At 42.0% G+C, this 19902-nt stretch overlaps 1 protein-coding gene, 1 long non-coding RNA gene and 1 other non-coding gene across 10 annotated transcripts in view; 1 reads left to right on the top strand and 2 right to left on the bottom strand.

Annotated features, from left to right (window-relative positions):
* htt (huntingtin) overlaps positions 1-19582 on the bottom strand; it is a 41726-nt gene extending 22144 nt beyond the window's left edge. For 5 of the 7 annotated variants that reach the window (XM_086034750.1, XM_086034751.1, XM_086034756.1 and 2 more), the window contains exons 1-38: positions 19225-19582; positions 16438-16521; positions 16161-16281; positions 15640-15699; positions 15421-15500; positions 14515-14653; positions 13611-13752; positions 13315-13493; positions 12926-13130; positions 12608-12652; positions 11969-12046; positions 11348-11751; positions 10084-10204; positions 9881-9996; positions 9690-9801; positions 8911-9048; positions 7686-7844; positions 7488-7585; positions 7266-7405; positions 7068-7131; positions 6852-6949; positions 6542-6688; positions 6295-6415; positions 6067-6212; positions 5797-5978; positions 5422-5645; positions 5222-5348; positions 5005-5129; positions 4828-4938; positions 4640-4717; positions 3266-3489; positions 3089-3167; positions 2799-2960; positions 2252-2307; positions 1972-2120; positions 1738-1874; positions 1529-1645; positions 59-181 (exon numbers count right to left, since the gene is read on the bottom strand). In XM_086034750.1, the coding sequence (XP_085890876.1) occupies positions 59-181; positions 1529-1645; positions 1738-1874; positions 1972-2120; positions 2252-2307; positions 2799-2960; positions 3089-3167; positions 3266-3489; positions 4640-4717; positions 4828-4938; positions 5005-5129; positions 5222-5348; positions 5422-5645; positions 5797-5978; positions 6067-6212; positions 6295-6415; positions 6542-6688; positions 6852-6949; positions 7068-7131; positions 7266-7405; positions 7488-7585; positions 7686-7844; positions 8911-9048; positions 9690-9801; positions 9881-9996; positions 10084-10204; positions 11348-11751; positions 11969-12046; positions 12608-12652; positions 12926-13130; positions 13315-13493; positions 13611-13752; positions 14515-14653; positions 15421-15500; positions 15640-15699; positions 16161-16281; positions 16438-16521; positions 19225-19322 (4989 nt within the window). In that variant the 5' untranslated portion in view covers positions 19323-19582. The remainder of the gene's footprint in view (positions 1-58; positions 182-1528; positions 1646-1737; positions 1875-1971; positions 2121-2251; positions 2308-2798; positions 2961-3088; positions 3168-3265; positions 3490-4639; positions 4718-4827; positions 4939-5004; positions 5130-5221; positions 5349-5421; positions 5646-5796; positions 5979-6066; positions 6213-6294; positions 6416-6541; positions 6689-6851; positions 6950-7067; positions 7132-7265; positions 7406-7487; positions 7586-7685; positions 7845-8910; positions 9049-9689; positions 9802-9880; positions 9997-10083; positions 10205-11347; positions 11752-11968; positions 12047-12607; positions 12653-12925; positions 13131-13314; positions 13494-13610; positions 13753-14514; positions 14654-15420; positions 15501-15639; positions 15700-16160; positions 16282-16437; positions 16522-19224) is intronic. The other 2 variants (XM_086034754.1, XM_086034755.1) reach the window with 1 other exon arrangement.
* On the top strand, positions 3684-13213 carry LOC147145754 (uncharacterized). Of its 2 annotated transcripts, XR_015087324.1 has the most exons (4): positions 3684-3948; positions 9712-9762; positions 9892-12066; positions 12624-13213. It is a non-coding gene; the product is annotated as an uncharacterized LOC147145754 (long non-coding RNA). The 2 variants fall into 2 exon arrangements; XR_015087323.1 differs by having other exon boundaries at positions 9892-13213.
* On the bottom strand, positions 4467-4596 carry LOC147145755 (small Cajal body-specific RNA 14). Its single transcript, XR_015087334.1, has one exon.
* Positions 19583-19902: the final 320 nt, after the last annotated feature.

The following is a 19902-nucleotide window of genomic DNA, read 5'->3' as shown; positions in this document are numbered from 1 at the left end:
GTATATGGATGATTTGAGTTAATAATTGGAAAGAACTGGTCAAATTGTGATTTCTTACCATGGTACCCGGGACAACAAACATGCTCTTGAGCAGCATATCCACAGGCCTCAGGGAGGAAGGTGCTACACTCTCAAATAGCGTGTTCAAAACACCCAATGCCTCAGGAGAATCCAAATGCATCTATTGAAAAGACAACACTATTGTGAAAATGGCAATAGATGTGACCAAAATATACAATCAAGTCCAAAATTATTGGGACATCAACAATTCTCATCTCTTTGGCTCTAAACACCACCACAATGGAAACAAAAAAGATTTTGTTCAAATGCACAGTTCCAAATTATGTGCAGCAGTGTTTCAAGACATTTTCTAGGTTGTAAAGAACTGAAAATAGTTATTTGTTGAATTTGCAGCATGTTTTTGTATTTGCTGAAATTTCAAACAAAAAACACCTGAACTGGTCAAGTTACAATTGCTTTGCAATTCTTGCATCCACTGAACTTGTGACTTTTAGGACAGCTTCTACTTGAAATTCTTTCCTGGATTGTCAGAACAGCCCCCCAAAGCTGCTGTTTGGATATGAACTGCCTCCCAACCTCATAGATCTTTTTCTACTGTCTCTTACCCTCATAGACCTTTTGCTTAAGGATGCTTCAAAGGTTCTCAATAAGGGTGATCGTCAGCATGGAGCACGGGGGCTTTACACAACTGTCTCTCCTTTTATGCCCCCAACAGCCCATGAAGCAGAGGAAGATGATACATTGTCATACATAAAGATGACTTTGTCTCACAAAGATGTGTTCTTTTCTTAATTTTATACTAGTGAAAAAAGTAGTCAGTCAGAGAATCCACATACTTTTCAGAGGTTATTTTCTTCGAGTAGCTTTCTCCCCGTGATGCTGGCTCAAAACATGACTCCGCCTACTCCCTGCTGATGTTGTAGCTTTGCTGGGACATGTCATTTCATGACATGACATCCACCAACCATACACTATTCAATCCTTGTTGACCATCCGGGGTTGCACGGCACTCATCTGTTAACGATCTCATGCTGCAACGAATGCCTCTGCATCATTGGCTACTGCTATGGGTGTAAAAGGGGAGAAACTCGGGAGAAACTCGGAGGGAACATTGGTGTAGAGCCCTGTAATATCTATGCAATCCAGACTTCAGACTGTAATGGACTGCAAAGAATTTGCAACCAAGTACTAAAAAGTGAAAGTTTGAGTTATGATTGTTCATTTGTCCCATCACTTTTAGCCGCTTTAAAAACGGAAGGCATATATGCCATCTGTTGTAATAGCTACACTGTTTGTCACCTTATTTGGATGTAAATACCCTCAAATAAAAGATGCAAGTCTTCATTTAAAGCACAGCTTGTTCAACCCGTTGTGGTGGAGTTTGGAGCCAAAAAGATGAGAATTCTGTTGATGTCCCAATGTTTCTGCTTCTGAACTATATTCATTATTATGACTACAACATGCTGGGTTCCATTCCAAACAATTCTTTGTGGCAATTTAGTGTTACCTGCTGCTTGGCAATCATGGGAAGTATGACATCCGCAATCTGTCTGGACAACCTCTTCCACTTGTCCTCATTTTCTTTGTGACACTGCTGCAGAACAAGGATGAACATCTCCAAAACCTATATGAGAAATTAAAAAAAAATAAAAGTAGGAGAGGTCTAGTCTGGATAGCTTGAAAACAATCGGTTGTGCCTTCTTGCAAACCTTATACCTGGTGGTACTGAACAAGTCTGAGCAGCATAGAGACCACCACTTCTTTCTGCGTATCCAACTCTTTGCCTGCATCTGCCTTGTTGGAGCCCCTCAAGACAAACAGGTCATGAACTATTGGCTGTAAGGCAGGGATAGCTTCAGAGAAAAAGGGAAATAACGCATCAGGAATTACTTGTCCCAGATCTGTTTTCAATATGTACTTACAAACTTGTATCATGTGTGCAACTCTTACCGTGTGTGACAGCTTTCCTACCACTGGCCATTATGCCATCACACAGCTGGATGATTTTGGGGATACTGATTATCTGCTTGGAATGGTAACGTTCATAAGACAGCAGGACCAGGAAGAAAAATATGTTGGGTATGACTGCCTCTGAATCTCTGAGAAACAATCATGATCCATTCAGTTACATAACTAAAACAAACCTCTGATTTGACACATATCAACATAAACGCTGCTTTAGATAAAAATACAATGGAGGAATTTGTTTGTGATATTTTGACAAACTTACCTGAACTGTCCCACTTCAATATATTCAAACTGTTTTAGGACAAACCCTATGAACACCTATAACAAAAAAAAATATGTTGTTGATGATAATAATAATAAAATCAGTAGATGTATATAGCGCTTAATAATAATAATGCATCAGTAAATGTATACAACACCTTTGTGGACACTCAAAGACACTTTATAAATGATACATTATTCATGCACTCACACATTCACGTTCTGGCGTGGTAAACTACATATGTAGCCACAGCTGCCCTGGGGCAAAATGTTGGGAGCGTGGCTGCCAGTGTGCGCTTACACTCGCTCTGACCACCACAAAACATTCGCACCCAGCCGTACACCAATGTGAGTGGCACTGGAGGCAAGGTGGGTGAAGTGTCTTGCCCAAGGACACAACGACACGTGACTCAGAAAGAGCGGGATTCGAACGGCTGACCCTGCGGTTAATGAAAGATCCCGTCTACCTCCTGAGCCATGGCCGCCCCATGTTGCGAGAGAATAACCAACAACGACAGATGAAGATGATACAGTTAATCTGTTTCGACCTGATCAGAGTCCAGCAGGCAGTAGTTGACTCTGAGCTGCACAAGTTGGGCCAGAAGGTCCAGAACTTGTCTCTGTAGAGCCACAGAGGTGCTGGTTGTGTACTGCTTCAAAGCTTTAATCACAAGCGGTTCAAAGAGACGGATGTGGTTGTGGATGGCATTCTGGGCAAACAATTTCAGAACAGCAGCACATTAAAAAAAAAAAAAAAACACCAGGAGAGTATTTCAAGGTATTTTAAATGTTATATATCTTATGATCAACGATCCCAAGTAACAAAATCGACAGGTACCTTGTCGCCTCTGTGGCGTGTTGCATTTGCAATGTTCGACCTCAGCTGGTTTGACGCTTTCTGCATCACATCAAACCACCTGGAATTTAACAAAGAAGCAACAATTTCATGTTGCATTGCCCGCAGACAAAAACAGAAATGTGATTTCCTGCATTTGGTCCGGATGTTTAAACCCACCCAGAAGCATCCTGCTCTTGCTCAGCCTGCACCATGTTACGGAGACTGGCATCAGCCAGAGCCTGTGTGAAGTGTGTGTATGGTGCCATGAAGCAGTAGTGGTACAGGCCTGGCCTTAGGCTGGACGAGCCAAGACGGAGCACTTTGCCTTGGGCACGGCTGGGTCCACTCGAGACACTCTCATACTGGGATGCCAAGTTGGTTCCAAACAGTGTCTTTAACAACTAAAGGAGAACAGATTACATACAGTAAGGACTGGAATGAATTTGCATGGACATAATCTTGACAATCAGTAGGAGTGGGCGATATGTCGATATTAGATCGTTAAGCGGTTTAACGTGTTTACGATCTCATAAAGCCGAAAGATCATTTGATCGTCTACATGGCACATTCTAAACAGTTTAGCTCTATGGCGGCGCAAAGGCCCTGACGCGTATACCCGAACAACCAATCACAGCACGCACAGTGCACCGTACGTGACACTCCCCGCCTCCCTGTTTGTTTGTATAGCGAGGAGCTATAGCGGAAAGTCACCAGCTTGGCTTTTCCTTGGAGGAGAAAGCGCAAACCATTTATTTGCAAAGTTTGCAGAGACTCTGTTCGAACATCAGCGCCGACAGCCAAAGCAAATGGACACATGGTAGCCAGAGGCAGCAGCTAGCTCCAAGCTAACGCAACCCATGGTAAGACAGTCATTTAACAAGAGCGCTCCATATGAAAAACAAGCAAGCAGTGTAAAGAAATAACTGAGGCAGTGACTTATTACCTTGCTGAAGACATGATTCCCATTAAAACAGTGGAAAACGAGGGCTTTAAAAGACTCTACAAAGTACTAGACCTACAAGCTGGGTTTTTATGTTTACATTATGTTACCTTTTATGTTTACATTCACTGCACATCTTGATAAAAATTGTCACTATTCAAATCAAAACATGTTCAGAAAGCTTAGCTGACTTAAAATGTTTTTTTTTCTTTTATAGTTTTATACCCATTTTAAATATGTTTTATATGTTTGACATGAAGAAAATGGTCAGAAATGTGCAAATTAGTCTAAAAATACAATGTAAAAAAAGAACCATATAAAATCGTGATCCGTGATTTTATTTTTAAAAAATCGTGATATGATATTTTTGCCAGATCGCCCATCCCTACACATCAGTCTTACAATTTTCCAATTCTCACATTTTACACTAAATTATAGAATGTATGGAACCATCGCACAGGGAAACCAACGCCTTTACGAGCCCTGTCGGCAGGATCCAGCCTTATTCTATGTGGAGTCCTTGGTGGCAACACACTGCTCAGTGGTGCGACCATATGAAGACTTCCACACACAATCCAAAAACAACAAGGACAAATACACCAAGTACTTACCTGCTGAACACAAACTGTAGCCATAGTAGGTTCTCGCGAGAAGCAGGACTTGAGATAGCCCAAAATTTCCTCCACACACTACATGGGGAGGAAAAACGTTTTAATGAAATGTATTCCACAGAGTTCAGTAACCTAAAAATCGGGTCAGCGTCAACCCTACAAACAGAACAAAATGAAAACTAAAATACTTTGCTGATGTCATGAAGTGTGGCCAGCTCAAGCAGCTGAGAGAGAACATCCAAGGCAGCGCGAAGGAAACCGCCAAACTTGTCGTGAGTGCTGTGCAGGTCCAATGTCACCTAGGAGAAACATTGCAAACAACAATCACGTTTCTGGTATATCAGAGTCAGTCTAAAGTTGGATACCTTATAGTTGGCATGAGTTGCTTTGAGGACATCATAGAGCTTGAGGTAGGGTGGCAGATGGTAGAAGTTGCCAAGAGTGTTAGACTTGTTTACTGCTGTTCCACTTGTACTGTCAGCACCTCTGCCTGCTCACCCATCCCCAACAAAAAAACACAACTTCAGTGTTACGGTGCATGAAGGGGGCAGCATGTCTGTTCCTGGGTTGTGCGTTACGTACCTGCATTGCTTTCATTGCTTTTCTTTGGGCTCAAAGGCACAGCATTGGGATCAGCAGCCTCCTTCTCTTTGCCCTTCCTGCGAATGGGACTGAGTGAGGGTGTGTTGGTCAGAGAAGGCAGTGTGGCCTGCAGGAAGAGGAAGTGTGAAGCAATGCAGTCATTTAAAAGGAAGTTATCCATAGAGACAAAATAATCCAACCTTAACTGCTGGTCCTGGGGGAGTGTCATCTAGCACATGGGCACAGATGTTGAGAACTTTCAGGAGGTGGAAAAAAAGCTGGTCCACCATCGCCACCAGGGAGCGCTCTGACAATGCTGCCCAAGGTTCTTCCATCTTATTTGGGCCTCCGCTAGAGTAAGAGCTACCACTGCTACCTTCTTCTTCTCCAGCCCATGGGTTACGCATACATTTCGGAGCCACCGCTTAAACCAAGAAGGTGAATTGCATATGACTTAATTTAAGTACACTAGTTCTGGTACAAATACGACAGATATTTGTGATTGCACAATGAATATGCATTTTTGGCAGCAACTTCAAGCCATATAAGCCTTGTGATTTGTGTACATTACTGACCAGCAAGCAGATTTCCAGCTAGCAACAAGGCATCCTGGTGTGCAGAGAGGTCAAGTGGGAACCAGGCAGAGGACAGCAAGGAAAGCACCATGTTGGCCATACCCACTGTTAGAGTCCTTTGCTCCGTATCAGGTGCAGAGGAGTTTGGATTTGAGCTTGGAGTACTGCTGGGCTGGGACAGACTAAACAAGAGTTCGAAAAACATTTAAAAAAAAAAAAAATCAGACAATATAAAACAAAAATGCTTTGTGGTCATGCGTGTTCACAAACCTTAAAGCCCTGGCCCTGCTGCGGTTGAGACTGGCTCGAGATGAAACTGTACTAATGGAGTTAACGTAGCCGCAGTGCCAGCCTGTGCTCCATGTGCACACTGGAAAATTTGAAGACAGGAGACACAGTGCCTCACAGCACCCAAACTTAAAGGAAAATAAGGCATATGACAAATTATATTTGACGTTGTTAAATTATTTGAGAGTAGCTGCACATGTGAAAACTTACAGTCAGTGCCCTCGAGGTAGAGGAGGAGAAAGCATGGGAGATAGCGGTGACTACTCGAGACAAGTTGTTTTCCACTGTGACGTCAGACACCGCGTTTGATGGGTTAAAACCCCTGTAACTCCTGTCAGACAGAAAATAGTTGGATTTTGTAATAGGCCTCATGTTAAAATTGACAATACAATGGATTTTTATCAAAATCATTTTGAGCGAAGCATTGCTTGCATTCATGTGGCAGACCTATGGTTACCTTGTGATGGTGCTCACTGTGAATTGAGAGGGGGGTTGCGCTTCGTGCATCAGCAGCTGCAGGTAAACTGAACTCTGGTCTCGGGCAATAGCGACAACAGGGTCTGTTTGGCCCTGGTCACAGTCATAAAACAATCTAGATACGAGCCTGAGGGATTAAAAAGGACACGATGAAGGGAAACATAATCAAATTCTCTACCTTGTGTATTGCACCAGCAAGATTGTGAAACATTCAAATTGCACCGAATCAAGCGGCAACATTTCGTGAGGCCACACCAGGAATGAGACAATAGTACAAATAAAAGGTATACCTGCTGACAGCAGAAGCCGCCACATGGCGGACTCTAGGGTCATCATCACCCAACAGACGAATGACTACATTTAGGACTCGTTCCTGCAGTCGAAGACGCTAATATGAAGAGAAAATAGACACACTTTGGAGGACCACTTGCAATGTATACATTTAGAGGGAAAAAAAAACTTTGTACAAGTATAGAAGCAAAAAATGTAAGTAGATCTGTAAATACCCCAGTGTAGTGATGATCGCCTTTGTGCAAAGTTTCAGTCTTCCTCTCTAGGAAATTGACTAACCTAGGAGATAGTGGGGGAGAACTAATTCAGGTTCAATTTCTCTTCACAATTAAAAGTACTTCTAAATCAAGAGCAGAAAAAAATACTAATACTACAAAATAAAATAAAAAAACAATGTACACAAAAACACTTGCCGAAAATCCATTTCAGCCAGGGTCTCCAACAGTTCAGTGCGGACAAGCCAGTAGGATGAGTCTGTCAGGGCCAGCAGGTCGATCATCAACTGCAGGCCCAGATCACTTAGTGTACTGCTGCATATGGCCATGATGCAGTGCTGAAACATAGAAGCAGCATGTAAAAAAATAAAAAATAATAAAATGGTGTACCACTACGCACAAGGACACACAGAAACTTACCCTGACTGCAAAGCAAGCCATCTTGCATGTTACTGAAGACTCATCTTTTAAAGATTTTCTCAGCAAAGGCACCAAGTCCACCAGGGACAAAGGGTTACCTGAAAAGAATTAGTTGAGTATTGACGACCAATTCAAAACGGCTCTCTGGCTGCCATCCTACATCAGCATCAAGGAGTAACAACTCACGAACAAACTGACCTGTTGTGCTCTGCACACTGGCCAGCCAGGTGTCTAAATTGTACCGCGTTTTAATGAGTGCAGCCTGAATAATGGCTGCACAGAGGATGGCTGTGGCACCTCTAATCTGTGGGTCGCCATGGTGAATTAGGTCCAGCACATCACTGACATACTGCTGCTCTGAAAAGACATCGTAGGCAGGAGTAGGGTCAAAGGCTCTACTTGGTAACCACGTTCAGGATAATTACCTTTGCTATACAGATTTCTTTAAAAAGAACATGTAGGTGAGCTAAGCAAAAGGTTAAAGGTTTGTATGTTAGGTTTGCAGAGTTTTAATAGTGTTTAATTGAGTTTATAAATAGTTTGGAGGAAGTGTCATCTCACACTGTGTAACGGTCAAACTACACTCCTCGGAAACCTTAAATAGAGGGTCCCGGCCCTTTTATCAGCGAGCCGGGCCTGGCCTGGATCCCTGGGGTTGTGCGCTCAGCTTTCAACCCTGGGGACGGTGGACATGTGGGTTCCAACCTGGGGCAGGACTGCTGTTTGGTTATCAAAAATTGTATTTTGCACTCTTTAGTTTATAGTGTACCAAGAAAGTAGGGTACAATAACAACACCTCACTGGGACAAAGAAAAGTTATTGTTATTATGAACCACAGAATGAGAGTACTTGTTACGTAGGGAGGCATTTCGGGTTAAGTGACAAAAGCAGAGCACCCATAAACACGTCAACTCGCCGCATGCACGGCTCGCAAGCCACAGCTCATCGCCAAGCAGTGATGTCATCTGGCGGCGCTTTTTCATTGGCTTTTGCCAGATGAAGTCGCTTCCAGGAGACACACTAAAAGAACACTCCCAGACGACTGTCTTGCAGCAAACGGCAGTGCAGTAATATTGAAACAAACATTTAAAATCAACCCCAAAATCTCTTGTATTAAAGTCTTTGACAAAGACAAAAACGAGGGGTATTTTCACTATAATCATAGTTAGTTTTCATTACAGGAAAAAGGCGAGTAAGTCCTCTTTTAAAACAAACAAACAAACAAAAAAATTAATTTCATTAACAAAATGTTTTTTTATTTATTTTAATTTTAATTTTAGTTCATTTGTTCGCTTTTGTCATAATCTTGGTGTATAGAGTCAGTTCTAGTGAGTCCTATTTGGAGACATTCAACTTTAAATCCCATCAAACTCATTTTAGCCTGGAATGGAATTCAAACTCAACTACAGTATATATGTTTTACCTTCCACTGGAATGCCGTCCAGCGGCTCCAAGTAGAGGGAATTAAAGAAGGCTTCAGGAAGTAGTGCCCCGGCGGCTCCGATGCAACTGACCGCCAGGGCCTTCACACTCACTCGTACCTCCTTGTCAGGGATCACACCTAGTGATACAAATGCAAACAAAATATATCCCAAATATACACAGCAACACTTTCCCAGCCGTTATTAAGATGAATACTTTTTATCTTTTGTTAAATGTCATTGAAATTGCTAATTTTCTAAATTCGTATTCAAGAAAACTGTGACCCTATGAGAAACTCTTTCTGTTTCTTTGCAGATAAAGAACAAATATTGTCAGCAAGTACATTTTAATGTAGCTATTCATTTTCATATTTTTTTAGTACTGAACTATACTTAAAGTGGAAGTCAACGCAAACATGTTTTGTTCAAGAATATGTTCTATGCAAGCCCACTAGATGAAACAGGGCATTCTGATAAATATTGTGTTTGTGGAATAAGTGTTAATCCACTCATTTTTAGTGAAGTGGTAAAGCCACAAATTTGTTTGCATTATTGTTTTAATCTGGATTAACTTGTTCCACAAACTCAATATTTATCAGAATGCCTTGTTTCAACTAGTGGGCTTGCATAGAACATATTCTTGAAAAAAATATGTTTGGGTTGAATTCCACTTTAAGTCTGTTATTTTTTTTGTATGTTTGAACATTATTTTAGGACGCCGTTGTGTTGTTGACGTCGGTAGGAGATGAGTCAAGTCAGCCATTATGCCCGACATACTCACCATTCTTTTGTCCCGTCAACAGGAATGAAGCAGCAAGAAGCCTGACACAGTGCACGAGTGGCTCCGCACCGTGGTCTGTATAATGTCCAATTGGACCATTTATATTTGATGGCTGATGAAGCAGAAAGTAAATTTGTGAAATGAAAACATTATTTTACTGTCACTTATATTGTGAAACTGTGTTAAATTACCTTGCTGTCAGGTTCGATTTCAGTGGGTTCCTCCTTTGGGATGAAGCGGTCCACGCTGCTGTCCGAACCCTGCCGATTGTGACCTCTTAGGTCGAAGAGATGCGGTTTGCTAAGAGCTTGCACACAAACACACACAGTGACAACAATCCTTGAATAATTTCTAGTATGCAGATTTATTTTTTTTAATTTATAAACTAATATACCCAGTGCCGATGGGAGAAAAGAGATTTCATCTTGAGATGAAGGTGCTGTCCCTTCATCTTCCTCATCCTGTAGGGTTCCAATCTGCATACCGGAGTACTGGCTCTCACTGCCATCCAGCACCTTACAGTAACACACAAGTAAAACCTTAGCAACCACGCCACAGTGGAGTACAAGTTCTCCAGTAATTTTTAACATGTATGACTTGACCAACAAGAACGCCTCCTACAGAGTTAATTACGATTGGAGAGGTCTCGCTCGGTTGCACAATGTCAATCTAGTGTTTAAAAGGCAAAACAATATGTTGCACTGATGAGGTAGCACTAGGGACTGGACAGAAATATCGATCAATCAATGGATCACAAAATTCCCCTTCTCAATTGCTACTCCAGCCAAAAGAATTCCAGAGCTTAGACGTGGCCTTCACACAGGCCCATATATATTATAACCATATCTCACGTTTGGCTGGTTTCACGGCTTTAAAACTCTACAAGTGCGTCTTCTATATCACTGCCCTGACTTCTATCATAGCTCCCGCGATCGACCGTGCCGCCATTACTCCTCGGAAAAATTCCGGATATCCTCGGACGACTCACGACACCGTCACGCGTATATTCTGATGCATTTCATTGGGTACGAGACCGAGAATTGGATAAACGAAAATGCCATATACGCTCTCCTGATATTAAAACGAGAAACACGCAACAACCCTCCCGGCTTTAGTGGTAGAAATGCGTTTGTGCGTTCCCGGCTTTAATTCGTTAAAGGGGTAGATGCAAAAAAAAAAAAAAAAAAACAGACATACTGTCGATAGTTTTTTTGTAAAAGAGTTTTTTTTACTATGCCCAATTTTTTATTTTTTTTATTACCATACACAATGGCAGGACAGAAAGTTCCCAGAATGAACAAGATATCGTTTTGTACTGTCTTTGGTGTATCCGATCAATGATTTCACCTATCCATCCGGAAAATTATGACATTACAGCCAATCACAGATTTTGCATAAAATTTAAACTACTGTATTTGTTGATCTAAAAAAAAGTACATTGTAAAAACTATCTACTGATAATAAAGTGTAATAAGTGACACACAAAACAGACAGCAGACATGACACTTTGTTGCACCAACTGCCTGAAGAAAATCTGATCATTGACAAAGGACATGTTAGCTTGTGAACCTATTTGTCTCCTTGTAATGGTTTGAAAACGCCACAGAAAGGTCCGAATCATACATGCAGTACAAATATGTGTATTCAATCAGACTAACCAGCTCTGCAACATCTGAAGGGGTGACAGCTGAGTCCGGCCCTTCGGTGGTTGTCTGAGAGGAGTCACTGGGTGGGAGTGAGCCGTCATTGGTGCTAAGGAAAGGTCCGCCTTCAATTAAGGGCCCTCCGTCTGGTGTGGCGTTTTCTGGTGTAGTGTAGTCAGCCGTCTCCGGAGTCACATTAGCCCCATCGCTTGAGCTCCGACTCAGCATCTCCTCCTCATTTTCGTTGGGTGACTCGGGAGTATCTGAGGCAGATGTCCCGCCTCCACCCCCGCCTTGCTCAGAGGAGACACTCAAGTCCACAGAGTCATCGGGTTGCAAGGTATGCTGGGAGGAGCGTGGCTGCTCGGTGATGATATCCACCTGGGCTGCCGAGGAGACATCAGCGCCAACAACAGATGCTGGAGAAAAGAAATACATAAAGTGACGGTGTCACTGTTATGGTGCACAATCCATAGTGCTTTAGCGGCATGGAATCATTAACATGTCTAAGGACATGACTGGCTGTAAAAAGATACATTCTGTACAATGGCACTCAGCAACAGGGCTGCACAGTATACATTATGTAGAATAAAGCAAAAGCAAGTTACTGTTTGCAAATTTACAGCATGACCGCACCTGTGAAAGCACCGGTAGGGACTTCAGTCTTCTCAGAATCATCTTCCAAACCTTCCTCCTCACCTGAAAGCATTTTACCTGGAAACATAAAATTTAAGGTCAGGAAGACACACAATTGATCAACTCATTCACTGCCATTGACGAATTTATTTGTCTTTTCACAGTCCAGCCATTTAATCCCAGCATCTTATTTATATTTTTTTCAAATTTTTTCAAACGTTAGGATAAAAGATGGTCTGAAAATGCCTGGCAATGAATGAATTAATGTGTTGATAGGGGCGAGTCAGTCTTAAAAAATGTTTCAGTTCTTCTGCCCTCTGGTGGACTTCTGTGTGTATTGTGAGAATTATTAAGAAACTATCAGACTCTTGTTAGATTTTGGGGTAATTTTAGCAAATGTCACGAAAAAAAAACAAAAAAAACCCACGACTACAAAATATTGTGAAAACAAGTTCTTAAGTATAAACATATCAATATTAATCATGAGCTGGAGCAGAAAAAAAAATATGAGCCAAAGAGGTAAAATTATTTAGATGAGGGATGTCCCGATCCTGATTTTCAGCTGACCAGAATCTGAACTGCACTTGTTACACTTAAAAAGAAGGAAAAGGAGATCAGGACAAAAAGTAAACCAGTCACCTCTCTGTTTCCTAAGGAGGAGTGGACTGCAGGAAGACCCTCCTGCTGAAATGGACAGGAAACAGGAGGCACAAACAGGAGGTGGAGAGGAGAAAAGCAACAGAAGCTCAAAGACTTATAGAAGAAACAACCACTTAGACAAAGGATCAGGAGGAGACAAAAGGAAAAGGCTCACGACCAGTAATTAAGAGCAAATTAAGTATGGGTTAGTCATTGACAGACTACGTGAAATCAAATGGGAGTCCAATGTTAACGAGTTCTGGAGGGGGATGTGTGTCAGTGCAATCCAGGTAATGAGAACCTGACAGGTGTATTTACCAATGAACTCCAGGATGCTGCCCGAGCGCGCACGACTTTCAGTATCCTGACGAAACACGGTGGCATGTGGAATGGTGCCAACGGTAATGAGCATGTGCAAAAGCTCTGGCGGTGGAGTCCTGAACATTTGTTGCAGCAGCTCCAGGGATGCGGTCACCACATTGTGATCCCAGTGCTGTGTGTAGTGTAAAGTCAACTCATACACCTGCAGACACACAGAAAGCATTTCATGACACGTAAGCGTTTGCTAGGCTAATGCTAGGTAATAAAGTCACAATTTGTGATACAGCTCTGACTGCATTTGATGAGTGCCTTAGTTTGTAAAAGTGTACTTTTCAATCAAACGCAGGAAATCGTATAACCAAAGCACAGAAAAATACAATTCGCACCTGCAGCAGCTGCTCTGGTGTTGGCTGCACATCAGCCTCCTTCTTCATGACTCCAAAGCTTCCTTTGAGGCTTGAGGTGTTGACCTGCTGCTGCAGCAGAGGCATCAGGTAGCGCAGAGTTAAAAGCACCCCGAGGATGAGATGGCTGAGATGTTCCTCGTCGACTGGAACCACCAGACCTGAAGGTGACAGACGGTAGGTAATCAAAGTTATTGCATGCGGCATGCCTAACTGGCGCGCAAACTTCATCGACTGTGCAGGTGGGTGTATGAAGAGTATACGTTTGCCAATCCTACCCAGCAGCACATTAACGAGCCATGTGTAAAAGTAACTGGCACGCCTTGAGTGCTGGCAAACACTAACGGCCGAGCTGGCAGCTGTCCTTCTGATGGTGGGGGAGCTGGACTTCAGGTTGGCAACAAATGACTTCAACAGGACCTGCGACAACATCATTTATTGGCAATTCATTATTGCCGAGTGAAGACATGATCATATTAGTTCCAACAGAAATAAAGAATGGATGCTTGAGAAGCTGAGGTACAGAAAAAAAACAAATAACAGCAGGATACCAACCAAATTCATCCCAATCCAAAACAGTGCAAACACATACCGTCTTTTCCGGACTATAAGCCACACCTTCATATAAACTGCACCCACTCTATTTTGAAAAAATTAATGAAAAAAAAAACATAAGCCGCACGTTTATATAAGCCGCACCTTTCTATGTTGAAAAACTAGATATTTACTGCAGTTACTGAATGATTTTGAACCTGTACCTGAACAGATTCTTTTCTAACAGTGCCTTTTAACACAGAAGCAATTTTGCTGATTAAAACATAACCAAGAGAAAATAAAGTGCTTATTTTCAGTTTACTGCCTGCTGCCACTCCAGTTTGTCAGTTAACGTCCTTTTATCGCCCTACTTCCGCATACCACCCCAATGCAACGCCTAGTGCTTAACCTAGTGCACAGCGCCCTCGCCTGTTGACCTCCTCCACCTGCAGTCACATCCTGTTAATGGCAATTGTATTGTATTGTATTCTAACTCCGGTTAGACTGCCCCTAGCGGTGGAAGAAAAATCCACAGAATAGCCGCACCTTTATATAAGACGCATGGTTCAAAACCTAGGAAAAAAGTAGCGGCTTATCGTCCGGAAAATACGGTACTTAAAGTCAACCATCAGACTTATGAGAGGACACCTTGATCTCGCCATCATTGGCAAAGTGTCCCAAGGCTGCCATGATCTTCGGTATGCCTGCTGCCAGTGTCTCCTGCACAGTCTCCTCCTGCCGCTTGGTGATTCTAGTGAGGCACGGCAAAAGGTTGACCAAATAGGGTCTGCAATTCAAGGGGAAAGAATTAGAAGACTCATTAGATTAGTGTAAAAATGTAATAAAATGCTGTTCAAAAAAATAATAATTAGGAATAAAAAAAAAAGCATTTAGCCTAATTCGTGACTAACTCCCGTTCTGAGTCAATTCTATAATTACTGTCTACGGTTACATGGACAAAATTTCTTTAATACGATCAGAGTTCTGATTAATATTATGCACTGTTTTCATTGACACTAAAAACATTGATCCAATTAGGACATCCGTGTTCATGCATCACACTTTTGATCATAAATTATTTTGACATGCGCAGATTGACCAAATATATCAGAAATAATAGTAGAAGAAGCCATAGCGACTTCCGTGTCCACAAAACATCTTAGCATTATTTCGCATATTTTTCTTGTTTGCGCTGTTATGTCGCAATAACACTTCCTAATGGAGCTGCAAAAGTACCAGTTCAGTCTTGCGCCCGCCATGTCTTTCGCTCGCTCTGCTTCTACTAGCTTCCGGGGACAACAGAAACACGTATACTAATGTCACAGACATGCGCAGTAAAGACTGTTTGAAATTTTGGAATACGTGTTTTCATGCGCACCAAAATTGACAAACCACCCCTCTCATCCGGAATAAAATCTTGATCGGAATGGGCTTGATCGGATCAGAATATTCCGAATGGGGGTGTGTACATGAAACATTTTTATTCCGATCAGGCTTTTAATCCGAATAAATGTGTCCATGTAAACACTGCCAATGTATATATATTGTGTCTACCTGCATTTCTGAGGTCTGATGAGGTGTGCAAGCTCAGCAAACCTCCACAAAGCTGCTCTCAAACTCCGAGAGGCACCATTCTAAAGGAAGACACAAGTGCTCACCACCATCACCACATCAACACTCCGACAAAGTTACAGTACAAATAATTGAACATTTGTGACAGCAAATCTATTAAATGGCTTCCATCAGCTAAATTGGCAAAAAGAAAAAAGTTACCTTTTTGATTTCTTTATACAGCTCTAGCTGCAGTCGAGGCAGATTAGAGTCCATCAGTGCCTAAGGATGAGCAACACTATTTTAGTCCCCAAAACATCACAATGTAAAAGATCAGGTTATATTGTAGGCCTACAGTGTAAACGGCACAAGATTATGTCGCAACTGAGGTTGAATCCTGCAAAAGGGCAAACAAAGACTGTACCAGTAATTACAAATCAAACTAGAATTTCATGAGCACCAGGTACATTGTGAATTTTCTTTCAATTACATTTTTTTTTTACACCCCTAGACATATGACACATAGTTCACAAAACTTGAAGAATGATAAGCGCACAAAATGGAATGGTAAAGATATTCCAAATAAAACTATGCCCCTGTGTGTTTTGTTGTTGGTAATTGTATATTTACTAGTTGATATAATTGTTTGCAAATGACAATTGACTGCTACCACTAACCGAAGAATGTGTTTTAATACTGAAGTAGGGGTAGGGAAGAATAACGCCGGTAGCTTTTTTTCTCACTTTGATTATTTTGTTCAGGCACTCATCAGCGACCATTCGAACATCTGATTCGCTGTCGTCACTGCAGAGCAGAAACATTTCCATGGCGATGCCCAGCAATTTCTGGAACTCCGGAGATGTTCTACTCCAAGCAACAAGAGAGGGAGAATATGCAGAATACACACAGATGCAGACACACAACGTCATTTCAATTGGCATCATTTCTAAAACAGTCACTATTCAAATTATGAGAATTAATGGCTCAAATTTTGAGAATAAATACAGCAGCATGACCTACCTGAGAGACTGCGCCACTATGTTTTCACATATTGTCAAGCAGTGTGTAACTCTGTCTTTCTTCGTTGTGGCCTGCTCTTTTTTCCTGTGATGGGAGAATAAATCATCTATTAATGCTGGAGAACGCCACAATTTTTTATCAGTGCTACTCAATGATCATCTGCGTTTTTTGAAAAAATGTATTAGTCAAGGGGCCACTCACTGTGGTCACGACACAGTTGCCCATCTCTGATATAGGTTATATCAAATGCATTTTATATCCTGACAGTTCATTTTAGTTAATACCGCATATGTTTTAGTAGTCACCATTTCTCCAGGGAAAACTCATGCGATATTGTTCGACGTAACAGCGCATGAAATGATGCACCCGATTCAGCGGCTTTGGAGTTGCAACAATACAGCAGCTTGCAAAAAGTGTTTGGTGTAACTTTGGGAAAAAAATGGATTTCATGGGACAAGCCAACACAATGTTACACATAAATGTGTAATAGAAATAGGATTTAAAAAAAACAAAAAACATCTGAAAAGCATGTCATGCCAGAGTACTCCCGCCAACCCCAAACCAAGTAAATTTGTAGAAACAGCATTCCCGGCAATTACAGCTAGAATACTTTACCAGGTCTCTACCAGTTTAATGCGTCTCGAGACTAACACGTTTGCCCATTTTTCATTGCAAAATATCTGAAGCTCAATCAGATTAGATAGAGAGCATCTGGGGCAGCAATGTTCAAGTTCTGTCACAGATTTCAACAGGGTTTAAGTCTGGATTTAGACTGGCCAATTCTTACACATTAATATGCTTAGATCGAAACCATATGATTGTAGTTCTGGCTTTCCGTTTGGGTTCAGTGTGTTGCTGGATAGCAAACTTCCAAACCAGTCTAAGTCCAACAGGTTTGCCCTATATTTGGCCCCATCCAGGTTCCCATCAACCTAAGACCAAATTTAGCTTTCCACCACATATTGCATCTTTCATGCAGGCCAAACACTTCAATTTGCAGCCCACAACGTGGCTTTTAACAAGCTACAAATCTTCTTGAAACTCTTCAATAAAAGGCCACATTTGTGGAGTGCACAACAAATTGCGGCGGCACGGTGGGCGACTGGTTAGCACGTCCGCCTCACAGTTCAGAGGTCGTGGGTTCGATCCCGGCTCCGGCCTCCCTGTGTGGAGTTTGCATGTTCTCCCCGTGCCTGCGTGGGTTTTCTCCGGGCACTCCGGTTTCCTCCCACATTCCAAAAACATGCATGGTAAGTTGATTGGATACTCTAAATTGCCCCTAGGTGTGATTGTGAGTGCGGATGTTTGTCTCTGTGTGCCCTGCGATTGGCTGGCAACCAGTTCAGGGTGTCCCCCGCCTACTGCCCAAAGACAGCTGGGATAGGCTCCAGCACGTCCCGCGACCCTTGTGAGGAGAAGCGGTACAGATAATGGATGGATGGACAACAAATTGCAGTCATGTGGACCAATTTTCCCACCTGAGGTGACCTCTGCAGCTCCTCAAGAGTTACCATGGGCCTCTTGGATACTTCTCAGAAGAATGCTTTCTTTGCTCGGCCTCTCAGTCTAGGTGGACGGATATTTCTCTTACTTTTTCACATGTTCCTAACAACATTCACAAATTGTTTGGAAAATTTGATATATTGCCCACCTGTAGTTGTTTCACAGTATAGGCTAATGATGTGATATTACATTTTATAAGGCACACATCTGGGGGGAAAAGTCTTTACAGTGCTAAAAGTTTTCACTTTCTTGTCAGATCTGTGAAGCTATCAACATCCCACCGTCTCTTGTGACCACCCAGCTATGAGAAGATCCCAGAGAGAGAAAGTCATCAATGGAGGAGCAGGTTATCATCAGCTTAATAAAAAAAAAAATGTATCTGCAGTCTAGCACAAAGAAGCAGCACTGAGGAGCCACATTGAGAAAAAGACTGTTGCCGTCATATTTGATTAAACTCCAGATGCTGAGAGATGTGTGCTAAATATCCTTTTTCAATAAACAATGTGAAAATATGTGTTGAGCCTCGAAATCAGACATTTTAGACCGCAACCATCATAAAATATGCCGTTCTGTAACTGTTAGAGTCTAACAAACAGTTGAGGTCTTCACATAACAGCTACATTTATACGTACTTACCAGTTAGGTGATTTCATCTGAGGGCAAGTGGTTGCACAGCACTTGATTGATTTTTACCGGAGTAAAGGAGGCTGAACACTTACATTTTGAAAAACATGCATCATTTTCTTTCCACTTTACAATTATGTGCCGCTGTGTGTTGGTCTACCACATGAAATACCAGTAACATACATTTACGTTCCTGGATGTAATACGACAAAATGTTTAAATTGTTCAATTAAGGGGTATAAATACATTTTGAAAGGCACCGTACGCTCGCGCAGTCCATAGTTGGCACTGTAAAGCACTGTACACTCGCGCAATCCATAGTTCATTTATTCAGTCAACTCATTCCCCAAACAGACAAGAGTGCTACTTTGACAAGATTACTGTCTCTGGCAATAGTATACAGTACTGCACAATTTCCACTTGAGGGTCATCACAACAGGTATAATGAAATTAATTTCACATCTGCATGGGAGAAAGGAAAGCATTGTAAGATCTGTCAGCATGCGCACTAATAGAAATGGTGTAAATTAGATATTAGTGTGGCTGCAATTTTCATTTCCATGACTCGCGCACGAGCTAAACTGTCTAGCTCGGTTGTTAGCTTGCTAAGCTAACGAGGTTGGATTAAAAAAAAACCCAACAACAAAACAAAACACTTACTGTCTCTGGACAAGCTCCTCGGCGGTCGGAGGTCCTTGCTGCTGCTGGAATGACTTAAGCGACTCAAAGGCCTTCATTAATTTCTCCATGGTGGCCATTTTTGCAATAAACTGGCAGAAATCTGGCCCGGCTTGCTAATATTTACAATTAGGAGCTAACTAGCTTTAGCACAGCAGAGCAAGCGGTGCGTAGTGCAGCAGCGTGCATACGCAGCTTGCTACAACTCCCGCAAGGCTCTCTGCACTCAACCTACGACCCAAGCTGTCTATGATCGCGTCACAATAATGAACCTTACTAATGAAAATATTAGATGCTGAGCCATATTTTGTGCAGCTAAGCGAACCGCAGAAATCAGACCAGGAAGTGACAAACGTGACAGCTTGTTAATAGGACGAAAGGAGACTCGTCGACCAATCAGATTACAGTTGTGTGGCCATTAACCAATCACAAATAGCAAGCCCCTACCCCCTCTTTTTTGTTATTCTCCAGTCACGGGACGGCCCTATAAAGATCGATTACGCTTTGCATTAAAAGTTGGTACAATTCGAAATAATATATTTTAACTAAAAAGCTAAACCAAAGAATACAATGATTGCTAAAACAATATGGGCTTAAAGTTCGAGGGACCTGGGAGTCGAAAACTTAATCAGTAACTTCCATGTAGGTCATATGGCCATT

This window comes from Filicampus tigris, chromosome 6 (assembly GCF_054856515.1).
Source record: "Filicampus tigris isolate MCC_2025a chromosome 6, RoL_Ftig_1.0, whole genome shotgun sequence".
NCBI classification, from domain to species: Eukaryota; Metazoa; Chordata; class Actinopteri; order Syngnathiformes; family Syngnathidae; genus Filicampus; species Filicampus tigris.
The sequence above is the reverse complement of the archived record's forward strand: the minus strand, read 5'-3'. Positions and strand labels throughout refer to the sequence as shown.